Consider the following 27989-nt stretch of genomic DNA (forward strand, 5'->3'; position numbering starts at 1 on the left):
AGGACAGTCTCACGAGGCGTTCAAAGAAAGTTGGCCTGCTTGTGCTTATAAGAATGTAGTTGGTGGTCGATGCGCCTGAAACTTTCGGTTTGTTGTGCAGTTTGCTTTAGACACACCAAATATACGTGGGCGCGCCCAGGTCTTTTCGAAATCAGCAAACGTTCTCAAAGAAAAGCCCACGCCGGCAGAACCGTAGGGTGACACTATCAGTGTTGATCTTACAGCCTAGGTCGAGGCCTCTGAGAAGTGAATCGGTTCCTGATGAAGGCATCAAACGTACCTGCGAACCAGTTGAAAAGCGCCGTTAAGGAACGCGGCTCTAATACCGTTTGGGGTTGGCGTCCCGCCATGTCGTGGTGCTGTTCTGAAACAACAGATGCCTTACCCAGCAGATGACGTCTCGCCGGGCGTGTACAGCACACAAGGTTCTTGTAGGGTTCTTCGTTTCTTTGGTACAGCAAGGCTTTTCGAACACACCGCGGGGCAACCGCTCACGGCCCCCGTATAGTACTTCCAGGACCAGCAACGCTTTCCATCATATGTGGTCTCTCATTTCCGTGCAGAAAACTTCGACATTATAGCACGGGCCTTATCCTACTGGAAGCCGCTTGCGTTGTAACCTCCTCATGATGCCCCATTCAATAACAGAACATTGGTTTCCCTAAGTGGGCTTACCGCTTTTTTCTAATGCCACGCTCGAATCAGAAAAGTAGTGTAAAAGCGAGGATTATGTTTTGCTAGTGACCAGATGGCCGAAGATGGGTGGTACAGAAAAGCAAAGGATAAAAGGCCTTCCGGACGGTGCGGACCGATCACGATTGTTCGAGCTATGGTCCTGAGAACGCCGGGGAGACGAACTAGCTTTTGCCGGAGCATGCGACAGCTTGCTCGCACCTTGAGGGGCGAGGTGGGCCTGCAGACCGGAGGGGGACCCTCAAGTGGTTGCTTGGCAGTGAGACCTCTACTCAACATCATACTTCACCGTTAGCGGTTCATTTTCTTATTGCACTTCGAGGGCTACTGAGACATGGTGTGGTCGTGGGCTGCCCTCCTTCTGAGATGAGAAGAACAACGCGAAAACACGTTAGAGTGCCCTCTCTAACAGGCAGTGAACTTGTTCTATTTAATGATGCATAAACCAGACAGAACATCCCGGGTGGATTGTTGGAGGAGGGTCTGGTTGTGTCACACCCCCGTCGAAGTCTTACTCTTTTGGAGAGCCTCAACTGGATGAATTTATTCGTAAGCTATCGTCCCACGGACGTGAAGATGTGAGATCTGGAGTCGCTGGCCCGTTACCAACTTTAGAAAATCGGGACACGCGATTGCAGCTTCATCGATGCGCGTTCTAGCAGAAGAAGGACTTGTATACTTTCCTGCAATGGATTTCACCTTTCCTCAGCCGTGTCGCTCTCCGCGCCCGAGAATGCGCCGGCAAGAGTAGTGACAGCCCGCCCAGCACACTATTCGCGTGGCGGCGAACAGTTAGGATCTGCCCTACGACATAGTTCCTCAAAACCGGTCACGACGACTGACCTGCACGGTACGAATCTTAGTAATGGGTTCGCTCGCAGGTATATTTGATTCCTGATTTCGTGAAAAGAAATTGGAGACGATTCGAATAGGATTTAATCGCAGCGCCTACGCGGTCAGGCACCATCCGCAAATACAACATGCCACTCGCTCCTGCTTTGTTTGACCTCACGAGACATATTGCAGCCCTGCACACCTCCGAAGAAACGGTTTTATTCGGAGTCGTTTGGTGATATTTCGTCTGCAGACAGCAACTTTTGATGCACTTCTCTCTTCTGCGGCGTCCTAGTCTTAACGGATGCTGAAGTCAATTCAGGCCCGATTAGTTGGGCCTTGCATCCATAGGGGAACCGATGGGAATGTCTACGCCCTTTCTATGTGACACAAAACTACTAGGTTCAAAAACAACCACATCTGGCGGAGACATGGTAGCTGCAGAGTACTTTCACAACGTCCTACAATGTCTAATATTTTGCCAGCGGCCCTTTGAAACAGCTGGCCCGGAGCAGTCCAGGACAATCTACTCGATAGATCCCTTCGGGTGGCGGCGATACTCCAACAAGACGGGCTTACGGAGAAAAAGAAACACATTTGTCCAACAACGCGCTCGATACAACGGTTTGATGTCAATTCATGTGCTGAGTGTGTGTGACGTGCAAAAGAGGAATCGTAGAATGCAGCGTCCGCAGTAGCAGCCACAGTATCTGCGGTAGAATGGCGGAACGTTGGTACGGAAGCTGTAGTCAGTGCCAGAAAAAACAGTTGCTAACAAAGCGAACGGGATGTGTGAAGAGAAAGGCCTCCGTAAGGAAGGGAGAGTGAGGAGGACGGGCACACGGCCGCTGTGACATAGTAAGAACAACTGTGGCCCTTTCGGGAAAACCACTGGCCATGCGGCACCACTGGCCGCACACTGTATGCTCAACCAAATCTTGATTTGCTTACAAGCTCAACACAAAAGCATGTATCATCGTAACAGGTGTAACCTGATACTTCCCGACAACTAAGCCCATGCAAATCCGGTTCATACACGTATTTAGTTCGCTACACGGAAGGCTTCCGTATGCATCGCCTGAACCCGTGGTTCAGCCTTCCTCCACTCGCACGCGCACCACGAGAAAAAGCGAGGCTGCCTGCTTTATGATTTTTATCTTCGTGTACGACGCCATTTGCATTTTCCGGAAAAGGTGGAATTATATTGGCGCTCCCACTCGCTTACGGCTAGCTGTTGAGACAGTTCTGCTTTGTACTATCTCGTGGAGATGCCTTGCGCTGCCCCACAGCTTTCCTTCACGAGAAAAACCATCGTTTAGAGCATATCAGAGGTGCTTCCTGTTGTGGAAAAGATTTGAACTGTACGTCTCCATGAGCCTGAACCAAACACCAGAGTTGATCTGTGTACCGTCGACAAACTGCCGAATCGTTCCACTACATACTCGTTTCTTTCCGGGATGCATCCGCTCTGGTGACCACGGCGAGCGCTGACAAGCATTCACAGAAAGCCCGTTTTGACGCAGTAAGAAATGTTAAGTGGCGAGGCAAAGTACAGCTAACAGAACTGACCCGAGTGAAAAAGACGGCCACCCGTCTAGATTCCCCAAATGTGACGTTGAGCTAAGCTCCGCCGCCCAAGGGGTGTCTCCGGGCCGTGGTGACGGGATCGCCATGCCCGTCCCCTTGCGAAAAAAACATTACATAAACACACCGGAAAATACGACTTCCCTTAGTCCAAACGAGCCGTCCTCTGTTCCCGTTTTATGCCGTGTTCCTCTGGAAACAATCCATTCTTGTGCCTCGTTCCGATCTTCAGATGAGGTGGTGCGTTGCTGACGACTGTGCGGGGCAGGGCTGTGTCTCCTACTCTCAAGACAAGCGAGACCGAGGCAATTCTCCATACCCGCAGACGCCGGCACGGGTTAAGAAAAGAAACTAAGGAAACGACTATGGATAACGCAGTCGTCCTCTTCAGTGTTCGGCTTCTCCTTCTCTCCTTTTTCTTTTTGGTGTGTTGCTCGGATATACCCTTGGCCATGTTCAGCCAAGGCTCGGGCCCGCTGTTCTCTGGACAGTCCCGGTTCATGGAGCCGCTGGCGTCTTACGCATGTTTCCGGCCAGAATGCCCGCCCAAAACCAAGAGACACCAACGACGTCCGCGAGCTGTCAAATCGACTGAGTGGCAAAGCGCCTTTTTCTTGCCGTGGGACAGGACGTAAGTCACTTCATCTCCTCCCGTTTGTTCTCCCTGTTGACGAGTTAAAGCAGGAAAAACGTGGGCAAAGTCGAAGCCGTCCCCTTTATCCTTCACCGAGCACCGGTGTCGCTGCGTTTAGGGCTATATCTTCTGCTGTTGGTTTCATACCTTTTTGCATGTTTGCATGCCCTTCCTACAAATGTAAAGAAGCGGGGAAGGCGTGGCGCATCGGTTCTTTCCGCTCGTAATGCGCACACGCCACCGTGCTTGTAGAACTGCCGTCTCCTCTACACAGTTGAGTCTGACCCTCATATTATGCGTCCTTTTGGTTGCCGCAGAAAACGTCCCTTCATGGCATTCCTCTTTTGTGGGTGGATGCCTATCATTTGAAACGGCTTCTCACCCCTTCCTGTTCCTTGCCACGGTGACCCGCTCCTCCCGCAACCGTGTCTCCGGTCCGCTCGTGGAATTCCGCAGGTCGCTGTGATGAGTGGTACGGTCTTTCCTTAGCCTCCTTACGCCGCGTCCATGGCGGGTTTCCAGCTGCTCGGCCTGCTCTTCGCAGTCTTATGCTGTGGGGCAAGTGCTGCGGCTCGGGTAGTTTTGCACGTTGGCAGCCATGCGTCGGCACTTCGCCAACCTGCAGTCCACTTTGACGCCCCTTCTTCGTTCACAGCCCCGGCTCTTGGTTCCGCTTTAAGCATGCGAGAAAATCTCCACTTCGCTTTCGGCCCGAGAATTCCAGAGAGTGCGGCAGCGAAGGCCGATCCGCACGCGTTCGTTGCCCGTGGCCAGAAGCATCTGTGGCGAAGCAGCCACCACGCTCTGGCAGAGTCTTGGCTTTCTTCATTCTCGGCACCGTCCTCCGGACCCCCCTCCCTGCAGCTCGCTTCCGCGTTCCTTCGTTGCCTACAGCATCCAAGGGCCACGTCGTTCTTACAGGTTCAGAAGAATGCTTTCCCGGCGTCTGGAGGATCCGCGAGGCGCACCACAATCCCGTCACAGCGAGATACCCTCGTCACTTTGTCTCTTTTTTTCCGACTCTCCTTTTGCCGCAACGCCCCGTACAGTCCCCTGAAGTTCGGATCCCACGTCTATGCGCATCCGGCGTTCCTGGTACGCTCGGGAGCTCTTCCGTTTTCTCCATTCTCTGCTTTTTCCATCCTCTCGCGGTTCCAGCGTTCCAACACAATTGGTGCGCTTCGCATGCGCACCGAGAATCTGCGGATTGCTTGCTCACATCTCCACACGAGGTTCCCCGTTTGGAAGGCCGACAGGCACCGGACCGCAGATTGTTTCCCGCCTTTCCGAGACGAGGGACGCGGCCGAATTCATGGCCGGAACAATTGCAACCTGCGACGGTATGCGGGCGTGTTCGGCGAAAGCGAGGTCAACCCGACAGGCGCTGAGGGACGGCGGTCCTGTCCAGGCATTGCGGAAGTTCCTCAGAATGACGCAAATGACGCTCGTGCCGGATACGAACAGGCGAGCGGCGCAGTGCACCCAGGGAGTGGCGGGGAAGGAAACGGCTCAGCTGGGTCCGATTCGCCCTATTGCTCTCGGGTAGACCATCGCCATGGCTACAGCGAACCTGTGACCGGCGAGTCGGGGTGTGGAGACAAGACAGGCGGAGACGATGAGAGCACACCGTGTGGGCTGGAGAGCCCCGGTGACGCAGACGAGGGCAACGTCGATGCCGCGTTTCTACTGAAAAAGGCTGAAGAGTTGCCTCGCGAAGAAATTGAGGGCCTCATTCAGCATCTCCGGGAGAATCTGCCGCACTTGATTGAGCCCGTGCATGCGCAGTTCGTCGAGGAAATCCACCGTCGACTTACATCGCGGGAGGACGCAGATGAGACCAGCAGCCCCGGCAGCGCGCCCAGATCAGCGGTGTCCTTCTCCGCAGGGGAGGAAAGTGAAGAGTGGCGGGGGACTGAAGACGGAATGACCAAGGACACAGCTTCGTCAATGGAGGAGGGAAATGACAGCCAGGAAGATGACGCTGGGCACAGCGAAGTGGCGGCTGACGGTGACGAACACTACGAACAGGAAAGTCCACCTGAAGCCCAGATCTCAGATTCGCTGTTCGATGACCTCTCCATCTACAGCGCCGAGGAACTTCACCTGATTTTGAGGTTACTTCTTCGCGAGGCTGAAAAGGTAGACCGGGCAGAAGCTTCAGGCACTTCAGTCGGGCGCCCTGCAGAACCCCGTCTGCCGCCGGCTCCGAGGCGAGACTTGAGTACGCCGCCGTGGGAAACAGAGGAGGAAGACGAAGAGGAAGACACCGGACCGTCTGGTGCTTCTGTACCCTTGGCGGAGCTGCTGGCGACCCGAGAATCGATAGGCGATGTGACGGCCATCCCCCGCTACAAGTTAATCGAGATCCTCGAGAAGCTGTCTCCCTTTATCGCTGCCTTGCCCTTTGATGATTTCCTCAATGCACCAAGCGCCTTCACAACGGAGCAGCTCCGAGACGTTGTCGGCCTCGCTCTCGCCCGCATGCAGCAGGGTATCTACAGTGCACGGGACCCTATGGTAGTAAGGCGCATTGGCAAATGGCGAGCCCGCAGAGAGAAGTATGCGGCTTTCAGGAGAAAAGAAATCGCCAGCGAAAAGCAAGAAACAGGCACTACTGGAGAGGAGGGAAGGTGTGGCGTGGAGCTATCGGGTGTACGGACAGTCGAAACACCTGCGCAGATTGGGAACGTGTCGGAAGTTCGAAAGGGGGGGAAAAGCGAGAACGTGAGTGAGGCGAACCGAACGAGGAGACACCAAAGCGAGAGAGGTGGAGAGACGCGAAGTGCATTTCGTGGTCTCGACCTCTCCCTCCCCTCGGGAACGCTGGACCCAAGCAAGTTAAGTCGCTTGTCCGACTCCATGAGTAGGGGGGTGTACGGCGTAAAAACGCTGTCGCCGCCTCCGGCGAATGCAGAGGGGAGTCATTTGGATGGCGGAGGCAACGAGCAAATGACAGAAGGAGAGGAAATTGACGTGGCCGACCTTGAGGACGAGGCACTGGTCGACGACGGAACATCTGAAGAGGGATTCTCGCCCCACAAGGACAGTGAATCAATTCTTGGCGTTGCAGATCAGGCCGAGGTAGAAGGCATGACCGACGAAGAGTTGACGCTGGCAGGGGCTGACGTGTGCGAGATGGGCGTAACCACACTCAGAACGATTCTAGCCAGTGATGAAAACGCACTGTACAGGCCGAGAAGTTTGAGAACGAAGGCTGACGTTGAGGCGCTGTCGTGGCGGCAGCTGCGCGACGCGTACGCGGAGCTCTCACGCCGAGCGCAAGGCAACGAGGAATCGGATATTGTGCAAGGGAAGAAGAAGATCGTCGGCGACGAAGAGGGAGAAGCGGAGCAAGGAAGAACGCCTGGTGGGCCTGGTTCGGGAGGGGAGGACACGCGCGGGAAGGACAAGAAAAAGGCCGCCAAACAGCGGTGGAAAGGCGCCGAAGAAGCGGAGACGTCAGAAGTGTCAGAAGCACCAGATAAATCGCTTGAGGCTTCCACCTGGACCTTCGATTCGAGATCAGAAACGGAGTGGGCAGAATCCCCAGACGCGGAACGGCTGCGCAAAGGACGAGATGTGGCAGCTGCTGCAAGAGGCTGTTTGCAGTATGTTGCTGCACACCTGAAGAGAGCCGCTTCGAGGGACGACGCGTCAAGATCTATAGCGCACCTGGACGATTCGGCATCCGAGTTTCAGGGAGAAACCGATGTCGAGACGTCCGTAGGAGCCCAGGCTGTCTCCAAGGTGGGCACAGAGGATGAAGACGAGGCAACAGACCTTTCGCCTGTGTCCTCGTCCACGCCAGTGTCTTCGCTGCGTCCTATGCCATCGGCCGCTGCCGTCACCGCGCCTGCGGTGTCTGCTCCTTCCTTTTCTAGTAGGGAATCGAGTGACCTGGAAAAAAAAGCGAGCGTCGTGCTCTCGGAGGAAGAGACTTTCTCTACGTCTCCTGTTTCCACGCAGCTATCGCTTTCGTCTTCGTTGGCTTCTGTGTCGTCTTCGCCTTCCTTTTTATCTTTTCGCGGGCTGGGCCTTTCGCCGTCGGTCGCCGCGTCGGCGAGCGCTTTCCTTGGATCCTCCGCAACCCCGTCGCCCGTGCAGGCGGCTGGCATCCCCCGCCTCCTTCGCTTTATGAACAGTCCAGAAGAGGCCCCGAGAGGCGCCCTCGTGTTGGGGGCTCAGACGGGGAGTGGCAAGACGCTGGCTTACCTTTTGCCTCTCGTACACCAACTGAAACGTGAAGAAGAGCGGGAAACGGAGTCGAGAGAACGCACATCGAGAGGATCCCGGGGGCAGAACCGTAGTTCAGGTGCGGCACCCGCGGGCAATGACGCTTGTCGTTCCCCATCTGCATGCGCGTCGTTTGTCCCAGGTCGAGGTGAGGAGTTTGATGAAGAGGCTCTTTCGGACGACGCGCTTCGTCACTTTGACCAGAAAGAAGCAGGGCGCCCGCGAGCGCTTATTCTCACTCCGACCTGGGAGCTTGCGGACCAAGTCGCACGCACGCTGAAGGCCCTTTCGGCGTCCTTCCCGCTTACGGCTCGCACAGACGAGACATGTCGCGGCAGTTCAGAGACGGCGTTCGCGGGGCGGGTGACGCATGCGCAGCAGATGATGGCTCCGAGACTCTCAGTTCTGAGTCTCGCCGGGGACGGATCTCTGGGCCACCAGCGACAGCAGCTGCGAGAGCGAACCCGCTTGGACGTTGTTGTCGGAACACCGCCCCGCATTCTGAAGCTCGCTGAATGGGGTCTGCTGAGACTCAGCGACTTGCGTTTCTTGGTCATCGACGAGGCAGATGCAATGCTCCTTTCTGAGGGTTTCGACTCCGAAATCCGACAGGTTCTCGCGAACCTCAGTCCCACAGGGCGAAGGTTCTCTGAGGCCGAGGCAGACACCCGCCGACTCCAAGAGTCTCCAGAGCGCAGGGGAAGCGGTGACGGGAAAGAGTCACTGCCCAGAGCCGATGGTCGACAGAAAGGCGCCGTTCCTGACGACAGGCGGGCCAAAGGCATATGCAGGATTCCTGTGATAGCGGCAGCGGCCACGGTGTCTTCGCGGCTCGGGCGAGCCCTAGAGAGCCTGACAGGAGGCCCTGCTGAGCTCATTGAGGCGTCTGGGATCCACGTCCCGCCCGAGAGTGTCAGGCATGAAATGATAGACGTGGGAGGCAGAGACAAACTGGAGCTCCTTCGAGAAATCCTCCGATCGCACGAGGGGATTCGAGCAGCGAGGAAAGTCCTCATTTTCACCAACAGCGTTCAAGCGTGTCGCGCGTGCGATTTCGCCGCGAGAGATACCCTCGCGCGGACTCCAGGAGGCAGCGGCAGCGTTCTGGTAATTTCTCCGATTTGGCGTTCGAGAGCGCAAACCGCGAGTGTAGAACGCGGGGACAAACAGCGAAGACGACAAACGAAGCGAGGCGCAGATAGAGGGCATCCGTCCGAGGGAAATAGGCACACTAAGAGAGGGGGAAACGCAGTAGTAGTGGAGGCAGGGCAGTGCAAAAGGCACGGAAAGGTTCTCAGGCATATCGAAGCTCATGGCGTTTCGAGCGTTGCTCTGTCCTCTGTGTTCGCCTCTAGAGCTGTCACGGATCCATGCCCCCTGCCATCCGAAAGGCCCATTTCAATCGCTTCGCGAATGGAGCCTGCAAGTTTCTAGTGTGTACGGACCTGGCCAGTCGAGGCCTTGACTTGCCGGCCGTGGGCGCCGTGATCCTTTTCGACTTTCCTCTCTCGCCGGTCGCGTACTTACACCGGTAGGTCGAAGCCACAGTGGAGCACGTGTTGGACTCAGGTGGTTTGCCAGCGTTGCGGGGACCCGCTCGTTTTGCTCTCAACTGAGACACAGTTTCTTCATTCTTTCACAGTGGAGGCGACTCGAGGAACACGGCGTGGAGACCTTCAAAGGTCGCAAAGACCCAAAGATGGAATGCAGATCGAGGAAGCATGTAGTTCTACACTTGCGAAGGAACTGGAACTGTGCATATACACGCCACCACCTCGTCACTCGAAAAGGCGAAATGAAGGCTGCGTTGAAGCCAGCGTCCGTCAGGCGGTGCTTTTCGACTGGAACGGAACTGACACGCCAACGCGTGGCACTTTCCGCCTGTCACTGGAACTCCGGGAATGGGGGTCAGTGCACCGTCGATCCTTTTTTTTCAAGCGCGCCGTTTTGCGTGTCTGGGGTCCTTTTGCTTCAGGGCGGGCCGGACAGGGCGCATGGGGAGGAAGGGTTTGGTCGTCTCTCTTGTCACGAAAAAGGATCAAGTGCTGGCTACGGCGATACAACGAGCTCTCGAAACAGGAACGGCAAACCTGGCTGAACTGTCGTCTAACAAGGCGGATTACCAGAAAGGAGGGCGACTGCACTTTCTGTCTCAGGCTGGTACGTTTTTCGGTTCGCGGACGCACATGCGTCTGCCTTTTTGTAGCATTACCTTTCTACATGGCACACTACCAACAGGAGCGGCTGAACCGTAGTGCTGATCGGCCGCTCGCCTGCTACACGCGTCCGAGCCGTTTCCGGCGTGTATCGTAGGGCATCTGGTCCCTTTTGTTCCCTGTGTTTGTTGTGTACACTCTCGCAACAGGGGGATACAACACGACGGAGAGAAAGCTGAGCGAACCTTACAGGGTCTCGAGCAAGACTCGCCGAGCAGGTTGGAAGCCACCCAAGTAAGCTACTTGCTACGTAACGAACGATGCCGCCTGACAAACGCGGTCGAGTCCGGAGGCGAATGTTCCGGTCGTTGGGTTGGCCTTTGTAGCACGTGGCGCCTCGGTGCCTCGCCGCAAAGGGTCGGAGACCCTCCGGAAAATATGGCTAGCGTTGCTTCTGGTGTCGGCAAGTACGACAGACTCAAAGCGCCTGTCGACACGCCAGTTCCACTCATCAGCTTTCGCACGGTCTGTTAAGCGGTAGGAAATCGAGCCCTTGAATTTTGTGTGGATCCGATGACACAGGTCAGCAGCGTGGCACCAGGAACGGGCGGAGCACATTCGCCGCCGGCGCCAGAAACAAAAGACGGAAAAAGATTACAGACGGGGAAAAGAGAAAAAGAAGAAAGAAGAACATCGTCAGCGGTCGAAGCGGGGTGCAGTTATTGCTGCGACCAAACGGAGGCCGTCATAAGAAGCGACATCCTTTTTCCCGCCAGACTGAATTGGCAAGAGAACGCGCTGGACAGAAGGTAAGGGCGTCCCGTGGGGGAAACGCCGGATACTGCGAGCACACGGGACATTGACGCGTCTGTTGGACCGCCGACGTCAACGTGGTGACAGGTATTCCGAGACAGTCAGGCCAAAGCGCACGCAAGACGCTCCTAGTGGTATCCGAAGCGTCCGGGTTCCACGAAAAACTCACGGGGACGAGAAGCGTTTTTCCTGGACGCACTCGGGGGTTCGGTGTCGTCTCCGCTTCTCTGCAAAAGGATGCGTTCGTCCTAGCGCTCTGGTGTTCGTAGACTCGTGAGAATGTAGATGCCGGCATGCGCAGCTCGTGCGGGACATGCCGCAACAGTAAAAAAACTCAGTCGACCGCAAGGCTCAGCTTTGACCTTCATTGACGCATCGAAACGGCTGCCTGGGAGGAGTCCCCACAAGTTTTGATCAGCCAAACGAATGGTGCGGAATCTTCCCACACGAGACAGGAGTGAAAGTGAAAGTCCAAACAGCGAACAAAGTTAAGACGGCACGATTCAACAGGGTTTGTGTAAATGCTCAGTCCCTTCGGAGCTGTATAGCCGCTGAGTTGCCGCGTGTTGCTATCCTGTTGATTGATTGGCCGCCAGGCGTTTTACAGATATCTCAGACAAGAACATCTATCTACTCAGTCGGACGCTAAAAGCAGGGTGCCCACTACCGATGGGTCGGGACATGTCCCGTGCCTGGGCGGTGCCCGTAACGGTGACTAGACACTCGCCGGTGCCTGATTGCAAGAAAACCTGGAAAAACCGGTTAGTCTGAAGCGGCAGTTCTCATCGAGAAGAATGAAGTCTGTGTTGAGTAGAAAACCCAACCGGATTCACGCATGAACGATCCGTTCGTCCAGTCACAACGCTGTCCGTACACCCTCAGAAAAGGGGCAGAGGAACTTTAGCTAGCTCCTTGTCTGTTCCATCGCCGGATCTCCACTGATTACGCCACAGACTCTTCCAAACGAAACAAACCAAAGAGACATCTTTCGGAATAGCAACCTGGAGGCGCAACGTTTTCGCTCTACACAGCGCCACGTCCCGTGTGTCTGAGCGGGGTTGAGCGGGAGAGTCGGTCTCCTACACCCCGTGAAGCCTTGTCCCCACGGCCGAGGAGCCCTTGCGCTGTCGAAACGATAGCTCTCGGGCCCTTCAGCTAGATCACAAAACGGAGGGAGAGAAGCTGTTGAATCAGTACTCCTCTAGAAAAAGCATTTATTTCAGGGAGCAAACGCCGTTGGAGACGTCGAAGGTGGACGCGTTAGCCTTGAGGAACTGTGCCATCTTCTCGCTAACTCCAGCGGGCTTCTTCACTTTTTGTCCGAGCGTAGCCAGAGGCGTCTTGCCGTTCTTCTTCAAGAAATCCACCAACGCGCTCTTGTACGCCGCAGCGTCTCCCTTCTGGGGAGCCTGGCCTTTAGCTGGTGCAGCCGACGGTTTGGCTGAAAAAATACCGAAAACACCCGTCGGAAAAAAACGGCGTCACTTGTGAGAGAACGCTCAGTGATCACTTCCACGTTCACTCCAGCTTGCTAAACACACTGCGCCACCAACGCGGAGGTGCAAAGACCATCGAACTAAGAGGAGAGTCTCTAGCGCTGCGGGAACCCTCTCAAGATACACAGGTTTCCCGCCACATACCAACGAACAAAACAAAAAGGGAGCAGAGCGCGGCAACCGCTCTCAGTACGGTGGCACCAGGCTCACCTAAACCACCCTGGAAGTCTCATGAATCTCACCTCGGCGACAGCGTCACATCGCAAACATGTTTCGCTATGCCACAAAAACGGGCTCTGGGAAGATGAACCGAAACGAAATCTAGCTTTCCATGAAACTCGGAAAGGTGCCTTCTGGCGGAAAGATCTACAGCTCTCACGGTGAATATATATATATATATATATATTATATAAAGCTATCTTTAGGATCCTCACCCTTCTTGTTTGAGGTCTGAGCTGCTTCGAGAGCCTTGCGCTTCTTGTCGCCCATGCTGGCTTTCTTGTTTTGTGGGGACTCGTCTTCCTCCTCGTCCTCTTCGTCGTCTTCCTCAGAGTCTTCGCCAATGCCGTTCTCCATGTCCTGGGTAGATGTGCACACCGGCCGACAACGGAAACAATAGAAGACGCACACAGAGAGAAACGGGAGACGAGCTCCGCTCTCGAACCACAGAGAATACGAAAAGCGGCCGCGAGAACGGCTCTCTAGTCAGTCCCCCGCTCCGTGTTGCACGAGGCCAATTACACGCGCAGCACATGTACCTGTCGATACGGCGGCAAGCAGGACGGCAACGCTGGCAAACACAGAGGTGCGTCTATCTGTTGGACCCAGAGTAAAACTATTTGTGGAAGCACCCTACGTCAGCATCTTCGTCATCTTCACTGCCTTCATTTTCGTCCTCATCGTCCTCGTCTTCATCGTCATCATCACCGCCCGTGAGGGCCTTCATCTCAGCGTCATCTACAGTCACAAACATCGCACACGTTACAGGTCCATCCAGGAAACGCAGGCAATACAGACACAGACCGAGCAAGAAAGAGGCGAAGACACATACGCCACGTCGGAGACCCGGTTCAAAGGGCACACGCAGGAAGATTGAGTGCCTTTCTGAATTCCCGCATCATGTGTACGGGACACTGTGACACCACGCACACCTTGCGTGCAGAGACAGCACCTTAAAGCTCTGGGCATCTCCTAATGCGACGAGAAATCATTCAGGGGCCCACGCGCGCTATCGGGGGAAATGACAAAATATACACGTCCGGTTTGGCATCGAGTGTTGACCCTACAAACCCAGTTTTCTTCTGGATCCGCCCCGCCCGCCTTCCTCACGAAAAACAGGAAGGAGACGAAGATCAGGACACATGTTCTTGGCTGCGTGAAATGATCGCCAGGGAGGACCCCGAGACAGGACTGACTGCGGGTGTACGTACGCCTGACAACCTTAGAATCAGCCAGATGCAGGAAAGCGAGTGACAGTTGATGGAAGCCGCCCACGGAAGGAAAAGTCTCCACAGTGAAGCAGCGACGCGGTAGGCCACGTAACGCAAATCTCCCGCTCCCATTTATATGCACATATGCAGCCAATAGATAAATACAGATAACTATATGCGTGCCGTGTTGCGGCGTTGCATGTCCACATACCATCATCGTCATCCTCCTCGTCGTCATCCTCTTCATCTTCATCATCCTCCTCGTCGTCATTGCCATCCAAGTCTTCAATCTTTCCTCCTTTCTGCACGTGAAACATTGACAAAAAGTGCAATCCATTAGACACGAAAAATTTCGGTGTATTTCCGGAAACTCGGAAAGGTGAAGCTTTTCGTGCTCTTCATAAACTTTAAACGAAGCTTTAAATTGTAAATCTGGTTTTGTACGTAATACTCGTGAATGTTATATATTATTTAGAAAACTCGACTGTAACTGAATCACGCCTTGAAAACACCAGAGAAGACCAGTGTCCTCTAAAAACCGACTCGTTCGCATTCGGTTCCCGTCCCTTCCTTATCCATATCCAGCGCTCGTTCACCCCGAAAGCGCTTTCGTCCGCCTAAAGCAAAAACCGTACCTACATCTGTATTTCTTTCTGTTCCCGTAGCCACTGGATTTGTGCATGCCTAAATCTAGAACTCATTACACACGCATACACGTTATCACAATATATTCACCCCTCCACCTCTCGACCAGCCTATCGCTACTTACGTTGACAAACGTATCTATGTATTTGTTGCTACACTCCTATATATATATATATATGTACAGATGGTCCCAGACTGAGGGTTTCTTACAGTGGGGATGTGCTTTTTCGCATGGTGCACGACGTTCTCTTCCATGTCGGATTCAGAGTCCTCCTCGTCTTCGTCGCTGTCGAAGCCTTCAGCGTCAGGCTCGAAGTAGCCCGTCAGGTGGACCTGTCGTTACACAGGACGAAGCAAAGCAAGGAAATTGCCACCGAGGACGCCCACTGCGCTGAAGCACGAGAAGACCTCACTTTCGAAACTCCGAAAAAAAGTGAGCGATATTTTTGGACACAGGAAAGGGACAAGCAACAATGAAATGCCCGGTCGCGAAGGCGAATCACTTGTGCACAAAAAAGGGTTCGAAGGCATGCAGAAAGAGCCGTGTCGACATGGCACACAGCAAGCACACCTCCGTGCAAGCGCTCTCAGACGCTAAAGAACATACACACATATGCACGGTACATAGACAATTAAATACACTCAGTTCTCTTTGGCTGTACACCACTGCCCTAGCGTCCTGATATCAGACAGCTAAAAGTGTTGGATTTCAATAGTCTACACCACTACAGGCGTCATGCCCCACGTATTTTGGATATACAGCACATAGAGCCAGCGTCACCCTTTCCTCGAACGAATCGGTGCCTTTCTGTGGAGCATACCTCGTTCTTCCCACCCTCGGTCTTGATGGAGATACCCTGGCGAGTGGAGAGAAAGAGGTCGAGGTTGGTGAACTCCAGTTTGTCTTTCTGAAGCATGCAGACAGAGTAGGTCTTGCCTTCCTGGGTCACCTGGACGTAGGTCCGGCCCGCGTCCTTCGGCTGGGGCATGCAAACCTGAAACACAAGACAAACAAGAACGCTCGCCACACGTGGTGCAGAATCCTTCGGCGACTTCAGAGTTGAAAGCTGTGCCCAACGGAAGAAACGAAGTAAAAAGGTGTTAGTGCATGCATATATATATATATATATATATATATCGAACATGTTAGAATTACAGTGGTATGTAGCAGATATCGCTCAATGTGGATGTGACTGAACGCATGCAAGAATAAACTCCTGCCGCTCAGTCCGTCCTGTTTTGCTTCGTGTCGAAGCTAGACGGCCGAGAACTGGCTCTCTATGCGTCGCCTACCTGCGACAGATGGAGAACTTCGCCGCCATCTTCGGGAGACAAAGTGACCGTTTGGCCGGGCTTTACAACAACGCCTGAACATGAGACAGAAAAACACGGAGGGGTGTCCTTAGAGGAGGTCGTTTCCTTCCCAGACAAGAGCCCGCAAGAAGAGTCAAGAGTGTCCACGGACTTGCGCTGAGGGTCCCCTGGGGTGTATGTCTGTTCGTGGACGGCGCGGTGCATAAACGGACGGTAAATCCAAGCGTATTCCGGTAAGATTGCCACGCGTAGTGCCCGCGGTAAGTCATCAGCAGGAAGCACGGCCCCTGGCCCCGACCCCCGCGTCCTTCTCCCGGACTCGTCGCTGCGGCCGGTGCACGGCAGTGGCCACGCTGTGCGGAGCGGCAGGGAAGTGGAGAGGCAAACGAGAAAAATAAAGAGGCATTGCGGAAAGGACAGCCAGGGCGTGGCCGCTGTCATGTCTGCGGCTTTCCGGGGCAGAATTTGCGGCCCCACACGGTCCCGCGCTGCCGATTCGCTTTGGTTTTGCCATCCCGGCGGGAGACAACTGGAAAAGCGGACGCTTTCCCTCAGGCCGTTCTCGCGACTCACCGTAAAACATCTTGTCGGGAGAAAAGGGAAGGTGAAGCGACTAGAAAATACAGAACTCGGAGGAAACAAAGAAACTACACGATTTGACCGGAACGGAAATACGCCAAAAAAACACCAGTTTTGAGCCACCGCAGAAACACTCGGACGCCCGCACGCGGTGTACATACAGCCCAACATCGGGGTTGAGGGCAACACGAGAATCTTTTCTCCACGCGGTTGCGGCGCCGAGAGCGAGAAAAGTTGACCACCTTCCCGATGAGGTTGCACGCCTGGAGGCTTCGCGCGTTCGTCTCGTCTACGGACCGTGAGACACGAGTCTTTTCGTAGACAGTCTCGGTTGCTGGAGGCATGGCACCGGGGAACATGCCTCTCAGGTCCTCGCCCTTTTTTTGCCCCCGTACCAAAAATGAGCAGGCGTGCCTGAGACGCCCCAGCTCTCGCGGGGGGGGGGGGGGGGGGGGGAAATGCGGTTTTCCGCAAAAGCGCCACTTTCTGTGTGGCAGTCTAACCGGCAACATCGACACGCCACATACCGACACTCGAGCGAAGTCCACGCTGCCGCGAGAGCGCGCTTCCAGGGGGGGTCTAGCGCGTGCAGACTTTTTTGGCTGACTGCTCGAAACCCTTTCAGATTGACACACCGAGGCGTTTCTGGACACACTCACAGGCGCTGGAACTAAACACTTTCACAGAACAGCCTGGGGTGGCGAGACTCCACTGTAACGTTAAGAAATCATCTGAAGTAGAAAAAGCGGCAGCAAGAACTCCGCCGAGAGAGTCACTGAGCACTTGTTCCAATTCCAGAGTTCGTCCCTGGGTGCGGATATCGATGTAAAGCCGCTGTAGAAAACGTCGCGCTGGACGCGCGTCGATTTCATCGCTCTTTCTCACTCCAATCTGTACGATTATAGATCTCTCGCTTTAACAGAAAAAGGTCGAAGGGACTACCGTTTTCCACACTCCGTCGCTCCGCAGCCCCATCCAGCTGTGTGGACACAAAGACACCGGTCTCTGGTGGGTAGGATCCTCGCGTTCTTCAGCGTGTTGTCTTCTTCAAAGATCTCTTGTTTCTCCATCTCTCCGACATCCGTCATCAGTTTTCATGCCTCCTTCTCCCTCCGGGTTTCTCTCTACGAATCCCTCCCTCGGCTTTCTTCCCAGCCGCCCCGTGTCTCCTCTGTCTCCTTTTTACGGTCCGCTCTCCTTACCGTCTTCCCTTTCCTATTTGGACTTCATTTCGTTTCGACCTCTCTTTTCCTCTTGTTGCACTCCTGTCTCCTATTCCCCTCGCAGCTCTTGGTCCCTTTCTTTGCCTTCTTCCCCGCATTCTCGCCATTCCCTGCTGCTTGCTCTTGCCATGTGTACCGAAGCCTCATTTTAAACCAGCACTGTCTGCACTTGATTTCTCTTTTGCCTCCTTGGTCACTTTCTTTCTGTCTCTTCGCCCTCCCACCCTAGGTCGCTCCGCCGCTGGAACTTCCTGACGACACTGTCGCATCAGGCCTGTGCCGTGCTCCTGATGCCTGAGATCCGCGGACGGGAGAGAGAAACGGCTGCGCTGAGGCAGGTGCTAAAGGATCACGAGGAAACGACTTGTCTTTCGATTTTCCAGGGAAGAACGAAAAAGCCATGCATGCCGGGACGTCGGTCCCTCCGAGAGGGACAGCCGGGGACACAGGTCTCTCCTCCCCGCTTTCTTTCGCGGATGGCTACACGGTCAGCTTCGCCCTGCATGCCGCATTGGGTAAGACGTGAAGCTGCTGAGGGGCGCTTTCCCTGGGTCTGTTTGCGTTCTGCTTTTTCAGCAAAAACATGTTTCATTGCCGACGCGACCGCACTCAGCAATCCTTTCTCCTGCTCTGAGACCCCACATTCGCCTGCCGGTCGTCGGCACCCTGTGCCTTTCTGGCCTTCTGTATCTTCTTCCCCCCCGCACGGCTCCTTGCTCTGTCTCTCGGCTTTTCTCCAACTCTATTAATTCTCCGAGACGGCCTTTCTGCCTATTTTGGTCCTGACAGTCCTCTGTTTCCTCTCGTGTTTCCTTCCTGTCGCCGCTCTCCTCTTATCTCTCCCTGCCGCTGTCTCCCCTTTTTACGGTGCCTCGCCAGCTCAATTCCAGCCGCCGTTCCTCCGCCGCCTTCTGCGCGAACGCCAGAGACAGGCTTCGGATGCGTTGTCGAGCTCGTCGTCTCCTCTGTCTTCGTTTTCCCCCCGACAGTCTCCGTTTCAGCCGTTTTCGTCTTCCAAAGTGGAGAGTGGAGGATCTGAAGGCGGCGGCAGTCTGAGGCTGCAGATGCAGAGCTCGCTGCTGTCCCTTGCGGAGCCGCGAACGAGGAAGCAGACAGGGGCTGGCCCCGTCGCTTCTCAGACTCAACCCGAAAACAGAGACACGGTCTTTCCGGAGTATTTACAGAATGTGGGGGCATTCCTGCGCGCATGCAAAGAAAGTGCGGCGACGGCAGCCGCGGCGGCGCAACATGGCACGGACGGAGACGTGCTCCTCGTCTTAGGCAACACCAGCGCAGATCTCGTAGGGCGGAACCCGACGGGGAGAAAGAGGTTTTAGCGAGACAGGGGGAGGGCTGAAGGGAAAATGCGAGCAGAAAAAGAGAGTGCCCAAATGTGTGGACGACAGACCACAAGGAGGGGTCTGGGAACAGGGCGGGGAAACGAAAGAACATGTCGAGAATGAACGTCACCATGCGAGGCTCGATCGATCTTCCGAACACTGCCAGGGCCCTTTCCATCACAAGCTAGTCTTCTGCGGTCCGCTCGCCTCTCTCTGTCTTCGAAAATACTTCTTTCGCACCCGTGTCGCTTTGCCTCTCTCTCTGTATACGTAGCTGCCTCGACGCTTCTCTGGATTCTCGGCCTGCACCCGCTGCGGGGCGAGCTAGTGAGGTGTATCGAAGAGAAATCGCACGCGGCTGCACGCAGCGGAAGACAGCCCGCGAGGGCAGTTCTCCACAGTGGCTCTGTCGAGTGTCCAGTCCCTGCCACGTGCGAGGTGTATCTGCAGCTCTTCTCCACTCCCCGTGTTTCTTCTTGTCCACCCCTGCCTGAAGGACAGCATTTCCGCAGCCATAGGATATGCCTTTTTCCTCGAGTTCTGCCGCTTCGTCTTCGAGCCCCTTTCCTCTTCGCCGGACAAAACAGCCGCGAGACTCCCGGTGTCAGAGCCGGCTGCGCGTCCTCGGTTTCTTCCTGTCGTCCAATGCCGTTCTCGCGAATATGCCTACAGACTGCAGGTGAGACGTCTAAGCGTCGCGCCTCCCCTTTGCGCTCTTGGGAGACAGTGGATGCGGCACGGCAACGAATATATTTATTTTTGTAGAAATCATGCGTGTGTGGCTGCGTCGCTGTCGAGACAGACAGTCGTCGCTACGAGGCGTTCTCGAATGCAAGCAGCAATGGAAATCGGTTTTTGGCGTCGGCCGTCAACTGCGACGGACTGGTCATCGTGCTGTGTCTCCTTTATGCCGACTCACGGCCACGCCTGTGACGAAAGTGATGCCCTCCTCAAGGCAAAGATACGCACTCCTGAATGCATGCATATATACTGACAGACGCGTTTATATATATATATATATATATATATATGTACATGCACATATGTGAACATTTCCCTTTGCATGTTCTGCCGGACTTGCACCGATACACATTACAGCTGGGTGTCTCCAAACCGAAAAGATCCCGTGGTCTCCTGTCAACGTTTTTCCTGCTGCGTCGCTTCTTTGTTCCTCGGTTCAGACTCGATGGTGGTTGGAGCTCTGTACCGGCGAATTTGGAGACGCTACGCTTCTGTTCGTAGATACACCTGCCACAGCGACGGTAGGTCCCTTTCCTTTTTGTCTCCGTTTTTCTTGTTTGGCTCCGAGTCAAGTGATTTCGTTCCACCTGTGAGCGCATTCCGCCGTCATACAATCGTTTGCATGCTTCTTGATATGCCAGACATCCCGTGCCTTCTTGCCTACCTGTCCCTTCTGAGGGTGTCTCCTCGCGGTCGCTTGGACTCCAACGCCGCCGGAGGCCTCTGCAGCACGCCGTCTCTTTGCCTTCAAACTGTCGCTCCAGCCGCCTCCTCCCTGGGCGGGCCGGAGCGCTGAGCTTGGCCAGGTGCATGCGCCGTCTTTAATTTCTCGATGAAGACTTTTCTGTAGATCCCACCCGGTGCCGCGTCTGTTGTCGAGTGAGTTAAGGGTTGCGGTTGCCCGCCCACAGTGTCTCCTCGCGGTCGTTGTGGATCCACTGTGCAGCTCCTTGCGCAGGCGGCGGACAGCCCGACAGCGCCCCTGCTCGCCTTGGTGGATCACAACGCCGTGGAGCCGTCTGAGGCAGCGTAAGTGACGAGACCGAGGCGAATTGCGCCCCCAAACGCGGACTGGCGAGTGCGCGTGCTCTGCCTGTCAGTCCTGGCCTCCATCCTCAATTTGGCTTCAGGCTCTGTCGCTGGCTACCGAGCCCTTTGAGTTCCCGCAAACGCCCACCTCGGCATCCACATCCGCATATCACAGCGTTGTCATCTCTATCGGAGTATGCGCCGATGTCTACGCTTATCTACAGATGCATTCGGACCACTGTCTATCGCCGTGTGTGGGGCCCGCATCTAGTTCTGTCCCTGCATCGCTCGCGAGATTCCCCCAGAGGCTCAAACAGGCAGATCGAGACGGCCGTTCTCCCGGCTGGTTTCGGCCACCCCCCGTTGCTGACGACGCTGCCAGAGCGCTCTGGAAGTCCTGGTTGCTGCCGCGCCGTGATGTGCATGGAAGAAGATGCGCAGACTGTATGCAGACGCGCTGAACTCATCTTACGTGTTTCCCTAGAAAAAGTGATTCGTGTATCACCAACTGCGTGACGCCCTCACGCAAAATTCTGTGCCTGTCGCCAGTGCCCCTCAGCCTGCCTGCGCGCACGACGTGGCCAGGTTCCGCCACCCTCAGGGGCCCTAAACTGCGCGGTCCCAGGCTGCGTTAGATGCTTTTATCAATCGTAGGCACAGCCATGTATGCATTTCTACAGCGGGGGACGTAAAACACTGAACGAGATACACCGGAAGCCTTCCAAGATGTCCAGCGATACAGGCAGGCCCATACGTATCGATCACCTCATACATAAATATATATATATATATACATATATGTATATATATATATATATATATATATATGCGTGTATGTATGCTTTAGCATGCGTCGCCAACTGGCTTGTTGGGTGTCTAGACAGTTAAGGGGCTTCTTGTGAGCTTGTCAGTTTGCAGGAGAATGTGGTAGCCATGATTGATCACCACGACGTCCTGCCGGAAGCCCGTCGCTCGACTGTATCCGCCTTCGCGGTCGACATTCCTGGCCCTGCGGTGGGTTCCTGCTGCACGCTTGTTTCTCAGCTGGTGAGCGTCAATTCAGCCTCAGGGAAGCAAATGGGAGGCAGAGAAACGCGCCAAGAGCGGCAAACCCAAACGCGCCAAGAGCGGCAAACCCAAACGCGCCAGAAACGAAGCGCAAGCCGGAAAGTATGACAACCAGGGAGACAAGTGCTGGAGCCGAGAAGAGAGAAGAGAGAGGAACTGCTCCACAGAGGGCACCCGAAGAAGAGCACGAAGCGCAGCGCGAAGCATTAGCGGAGCACATGGCGGGAAAAGGGAGGGGAAAATAACGGCAGAGGAATCATCAGCCTTCCTTCAAGCTAGGTCCATTTCGTGCATGTGGTGTACATCGACGAAGGCGCGCGATCACGAGCCAAAAGACGGTTGCGCTGGCGTAGACGAAACGGTGGAAGAGAAGCCAGTTTCCCGCGTCGCCTTCGCGTGCTAACACCGCCGGCCGATTTGCCTCTCGTTTTGGGCGCCTTTTCAGCTCTCACATTTTGGCGGTTTCGCTTTCTTCTTGTCGCGTTCGGTCCCCTTTGCGTTCACGTGGGGATCTGTTGTGCGTAGTTTTCTTTGTTTCTCTCTAACTTCATTGTCTGTTTTTGGCGTCCCTCCTGTGGTGTGTTGCAGTGGCAGGAGCTGTCGAGAATCACCGCGAATCTCGTAGAGCCGCCTGTAGCGCTGAGCTGCCTCCTTCTTGGGGCAGTTGCAGTCGGTAAGGACCGACACGTTTTCGCGTTTTTGACACATTCAAGTGTCGCTTTCAGATCTCTGCATTATGTACATTTGGTTACACACTGCCTATGATTAATATATATATATATAGACATAAATAAATAAAAAAAGATATACACATGTATGCACATGAATATATGCGTTTAGGCCTACGTTTACACTTGTGAGCACGATGTGTCGCCTTTGCATGACCGTCCCTGTAGCTCCTTCGTCTTTGTGTCTTGCTCGTCTCGTGGCATTGGTTTTTCTCTTTTGTTGTCGCTCGACTGGTGCGCTTGTTCCCGCTTCGCCAACTACCTGTTCCTCACCTCGCACATTTCCTGCGTTCTGGACGCTCTCCCGTCGGTGTACAGACACAACCGCATGCGATACCGCTCTCTTCGGAATCCGCTGGAGTTCGCCGTAGGTGAAACGAGGAGCGGAAAAGCTGCCGAAGACCCACAGCGGGACTACAGCAATCGAGGTGTATATACAGCTGAGCTGCATGCGCCCCCTGCCTTCCCGGCCGAGGAAATTCGCTTTTCCGACTGGACAAACCAGACATGCGTGATCCCCTGTATCTGCTGCTGTCCGCTAGTCGATATGAGCGTATGTGCACAGAGTACCTTTTTTCTGTGTGGATGCTTGTGTGTGCTGCTCTTCATTTAGGAACATATTTACATTTATTGACACCATGCATACTCGACTGTACATACAATACATATCTACATAGATTATGCATATATAATACTAATTATAGAAAAATTTGAATATTTCACTGTATATCTCTTTAGAGATTTAATTAGTAAACCAACGCAGGCATGTGGACACACACCTTTGCATGTATTCGTAGCTCGTGCTCGTGTAACACTCTGATTATCAGCGCCTTCCTCGCCTGCCAGGCTGCGGCGTTTCTGACCTTCCTGTGGGTTTTTGCCAGATTCGTTTTCTGCCCGTCTTCGTGTCTCTCCCGCAGGGACAAGGAAATGCAAGCGGCTTTGTGGGGCCGGGCTGAGACCTTCCTGGGCCGCAACTTCAGTTCTCCTGAGGCGATTGTGCGAGCGTTCGGAAGAATAAAATTCGACATTCCTCGTCAGCTCTCGCTAGTAAGTCGGAGGGGCCGCAAAGGAAGTGCTGGAATGTTTGAACGCCTGGCACATACGGCGGCGCGCAGCTTTGTATGAATATCTCCATATCTTTTTTTTTCTGCATTTTACCTGTATATATATACACGATGGCTAGATCTACATATCGAGTCTTTTGTGTATAAGGATATAGCTTTCGGTTCGCCTGTACGTCTGTATGTCTGCATTTCTGCTACTTCTCTGTCCTTATATTTCTATATCCTTCTTGTTCCTCCACGCTCTCTGCGTAATGCCAGGCTTTGCATATTAGGTGGGTACCACACGCAAACATCAATAACTTCAAAGTGTCAAAATTCATACACATTCTTGTTATGTGAACCGTAGCTAGTTCACCTAAATATGCATGTATATATATATATATATATATATATATATATATTTATGTGTAGATATGTCCTACATGATGTACATATATATATATATATATACATATATGTATGTATATGGGATTGATTATCTCGGAGACAGGACGGGATTATTTCGAGGCTTTTTCTGGTGAGTCTACTGTTTGTGTATCAGCACGTGTTAGACTATCTATGAGAGCTTGCCTTTGCAAAAAAGGTTTCGTTGAATGTGTCCACAAGGCGACCGGTCCCTGGGGTCTCTGAAAAGCACTGGAAAATCGTTTTGTGTTTCCACAGGGCCTTCCTGCACTTATGCGGGCAGACTACAAATCATTCGTTTACTCGGACGTGTGCGGCGAGGACTTGAAAGTAAGCTTCGTTTTTCTCTTAAGATTCGTTTTTCTCTTCTATCGATTTTTAGTCCCTCCTCGTGCTCGGTTTCTGTTTTCGTCGATGGCGTTTCTCTGCTTCTTCGTTTTTTCTTCTTGTTCCTGTTCAGCGTCCATCGTTTGCTGTCTCGTCCTCACGACGCACGCACACTGTGTTTTCTTGATCACTTCGTCTGCGTCTTCACCCTCGACGTCTCTTTCTTTCGCTTCGTTTAGCCCCTTGCCCTCCGGAATTCCGTTCATTGCCTGCCTCAAGACCTCTTCCTTCTCGCCACCGTTTCCCCCATCTGTTCCTCGCATTTTCCCGGCCGCGCTGCGACACTTCATGCTGGCTTTACCTTTTTGTCTCCTGCGACCGTTCTCGATCTGTTTCTCGTCATTTCGGCTCTGGGGTTCTCTGCAGTTCCTGCTTCTCGCCCGTGCTTTTCGGCGTTCCCCTGACTGTGTTCTTTTCCCGTTTTTTCAATCGTCTCCAGGTTGGATTCGGCGCGCTCACAGTGCCTCTGTCGGTCATTTTACATGTGCCTGGATGTCGCTTGAGACAGCGCGAGGAGGCGGCGGGGTCGACCAACCTGCGCGGCGCGTTCGCCTCAGCCGCTGTAGGCTACGATTGACCACGGAAAACGGACGAAAAACTAGTCACAAGACACACGGACAGAGTCGAATGCCCAGTTGGCTTTCTAGTGAAGGCCCTGTGTTCCTTCTCTCAATGCAGGTACACGGGGAGCAACGGCTCAAGGCAAAGAGGAGGAGACACAGCTGCAGAGAACGCCGTTGAGTCTAGGACGGCGGCGTGGCTTTGAGGCGTTGCCCGTCCGTCCTGACGAGAATCGATTGTTGACGCCACTGCCTCAGAAACGGGACACAGACCTAGAAGAGGAGTGGACGGGAAGCCTGGGTGACGCAGACAAAGAACGAGATTTAGGGGAGAAGAAGAGGGAGAATAAGAGAAGACTCGAGTGGGACGGATCGGCAAAAAGAGATGTCCACGAGAAAGGCGACCCAAGGGAATTGATGCCTTGATTCGGTCCGGAATGTCTCTGTCGTTTTACCATCGTTTGTTCCGTGCAGGCGACTTTAATTGAGGAGCAAAATTTGGGAGTCGTTGTCGGGCTGTCCACGTACCCCCGTCCCGCAGACGACGGAGGTGGAGATGGTAAGCAACACTTCTTTCTTCTTCCCCTTTCCGCTCTGTTTCCGCGTGAGCGTCGCGAAGCTTTTTCGTCCTCGCCCTCCTAAAACACTGCTTGCGGTTTTCGTCTTTGCTGTATACAGCCAACATGTGGGTCAGCTGACCTGCAGCTATCTGTATCTATACCTGGACATCTATGTTTCATGCATATACATGTGCATATATATATATATATATATATATATATATATATGTCTGACGAGGTTCGTTTCTAGATGCGGATAAGACATCTCCACTGGCACTGCTTTTCTTTCTTCTTCCCCTTTCCGCTCTGTTTCCGCGTGAGCGTCGCGAAGCTTTTTCGTCCTCGCCCTCCTAAAACACTGCTTGCGGTTTTCGTCTTTGCTGTATACAGCCAACATGTGGGTCAGCTGACCTGCAGCTATCTGTATCTATACCTGGACATCTATGTTTCATGCATATACATGTGCATATATATATATATATATATATATATATATATGTCTGACGAGGTTCGTTTCTAGATGCGGATAAGACATCTCCACTGGCACTGCTATGCGAGTGGACAGAGAGCGGAAGGCAGAATGAACGAATTGACGCTGTGGTGGCTACGGTTCGGCTTAGAGTCTGAGCCCGACTTACACAGAGTCTTTTTCCCCTTGTTTTGCTCCTCAGTCCTGGAACGACAGATGGCGTTGATCGGCAAGAAGGCGCTCCAGTACCTTATCGAAGGTACCGGTCTCACCGACACATAAATGCAGGCATACACACATGAATTGGCATATATATATATATATATATAAACTCATATATGAGAAGATGCATATGTATAAGTATATGGATGCTTATCCTTGTGCAGGCTCTGGACCGTCAGGGGTATATATCTGTGAACACTTGGCAAGAGCAGGGCCGTCGTCGACTAGCTTTGCGCATCCACACACATCTCGCTCTATGTATATACGTATATATATATATATATATATAGATAGATAGATAGATAGATAGATAAATATATTAAATGCCTGCAAATGTATGCCGTGTAAAATGACGTAGATGTTTGAATGTTTATCTACACATGCCTCGGCACACATGGTCTCGAATTTTCTTCATATATATATATATATATAGATGTGCGTCAGGGCTTGCGTGTTTACCTGTATCTGTGAGATACAGTAATATCATAGACATATTCGAGATAAATGTATCTTTGGGATCCGTTTAGAACTCAGCGTGCACATCTTCTGTGACGTGTGGGTGCGTGGCGTTCGATGTGTGAACAGGCGCGATTGCCTATGTCACGCGAGAAGTCCCCAGCGGAGTTATGGTGCTGAAAACTGTCCAGGACCAGCAGCCAACTGGCTGTGCTTCTTCGGTCCTCGAGACGCTGACTGACGTCTTCTTCGTGAGTCAGGTGAGCTTCGACCTTTCTTTCTATCGACAGCCAGCGCGGCCGACGCGTCGCTTGCCGAGAAAAGAAAGTCCGTTTTCGGTTTTTCTCTTGGGGAGGGGGCGGCCTTCTTTTCAGCAAGGTCGCGGCACCTGGTCTTTCCCGAAACATGTCGAGGAGAAGCGCGCCGGATAAGAGGCAAACGTGGTTCTTCTCATGCCGCGCAACGTTCCTCACAAACTTCAGTGCCTTTCTCATTTTGAAGCGAACGCAGCACGGGTGTACCTGACTCTGACAAAGGGAGACCATCGTCCCTCGCCGAGTAATGGGAAGCACCAATCTGATTCTCTCTGCCAGGCCCCAGAGAGCGAACGTCCTTTCATGACCCTGCCAGTTTTCCTTCCTCACGCGTCTCGATACAGCGCTCTTGCTTTCCTTCCTTGCGGAGTGATGACGCTTTCCCGAGTGTTTTATAGGGATTCTCTGTTGAGAGCCCTATTCCTCTAAACGACTCTGGATGCCATTCGACTGTTTCTCGTGGGGTTTCTGGCCTTCTTCGCTCCTGCACAGATCCCCGTGAAATACTCCCGGAAGGTCTTGGAGCCGCGTTTCCGCCAATACTTTGCCTCGCTGAGCCGGACGCATGCCCCGTAGCAGCGGAGGCGGCTCTGCGGCTGTGGATACCAGGGAAACGTGTCGCAGAAGAAGTTTAATCCACACACAGAGACGAAGCAGACGAAATGGCGTGAGATCCAGGAGCAAGAACCAGCTCAACGGTGCCGACTTGCCTCGACTTCTGCAGGAGCGGAGGAAAGAGGAAATGACTTGACCAGCGAGCGGCCGTTTTGTTCGTCATGTGCTCTTCGGCAATCGTGAACTGTTTTCGCAAGTTCTTTTCTCTGTGCTGAAGTTTCGTCCACCGAGTTTCCTTGACAAGTGTCTCTCTTCATCCACCTGTCTCTGCTTGCACCGTGCTGAGGCCTGTGTCTCTGTGCCTGCCCTTCGAGGGTCAACTGGCTGTCTGTCTGTGCCTCTGAGGCGGCGCGGAGAAAACCAAGTGGCGAGCAGAGACGAGAAACCTATTCGA

The 27989-nt window shown here is 53.7% G+C and overlaps 4 protein-coding genes across 4 annotated transcripts; 3 read left to right on the forward strand and 1 right to left on the reverse strand.

The window, feature by feature from the left end:
* Positions 1–4252: 4252 nt before the first annotated feature.
* Positions 4253–10668, forward strand: NCLIV_026590 (putative DEAD/DEAH box helicase; the record flags this gene model as incomplete). The annotated part of the gene is made up of 5 exons (XM_003882853.1): positions 4253–9085; positions 9334–9509; positions 9954–10138; positions 10344–10428; positions 10521–10668. The coding sequence occupies 5 exons, from the start codon at positions 4253–4255 to the stop codon at positions 10666–10668; spliced, it is 5427 nt and encodes a 1808-aa protein (XP_003882902.1).
* A 1493-nt stretch (positions 10669–12161) lies between these two features.
* NCLIV_026600 (putative 46 kDa FK506-binding nuclear protein) lies at positions 12162–16415 on the reverse strand (the record flags this gene model as incomplete). The annotated part of the gene is made up of 8 exons (XM_003882854.1): positions 12162–12388; positions 12878–13022; positions 13300–13400; positions 14085–14175; positions 14729–14851; positions 15340–15513; positions 15812–15885; positions 16406–16415. 8 exons carry the CDS (start codon positions 16413–16415, stop codon positions 12162–12164), a joined length of 945 nt encoding a protein of 314 aa, XP_003882903.1.
* A 2283-nt stretch (positions 16416–18698) lies between these two features.
* NCLIV_026610 (conserved hypothetical protein) lies at positions 18699–18971 on the forward strand (the record flags this gene model as incomplete). The annotated part of the gene is made up of 1 exon (XM_003882855.1): positions 18699–18971. The coding sequence occupies one exon, from the start codon at positions 18699–18701 to the stop codon at positions 18969–18971; it is 273 nt and encodes a 90-aa protein (XP_003882904.1).
* A 648-nt stretch (positions 18972–19619) lies between these two features.
* Positions 19620–27556, forward strand: NCLIV_026620 (hypothetical protein; the record flags this gene model as incomplete). The annotated part of the gene is made up of 13 exons (XM_003882856.1): positions 19620–19653; positions 20156–20236; positions 20627–20744; positions 21656–21791; positions 22401–22485; positions 22859–22907; positions 23461–23590; positions 24271–24342; positions 24839–24961; positions 25434–25518; positions 26191–26247; positions 26796–26926; positions 27473–27556. 13 exons carry the CDS (start codon positions 19620–19622, stop codon positions 27554–27556), a joined length of 1185 nt encoding a protein of 394 aa, XP_003882905.1.
* Positions 27557–27989: the final 433 nt, after the last annotated feature.

The sequence above is a fragment of the Neospora caninum genome, chromosome VIIb, assembly GCF_000208865.1.
Source record: "Neospora caninum Liverpool complete genome, chromosome VIIb".
NCBI lineage: Eukaryota > Apicomplexa > Conoidasida > Eucoccidiorida > Sarcocystidae > Neospora > Neospora caninum.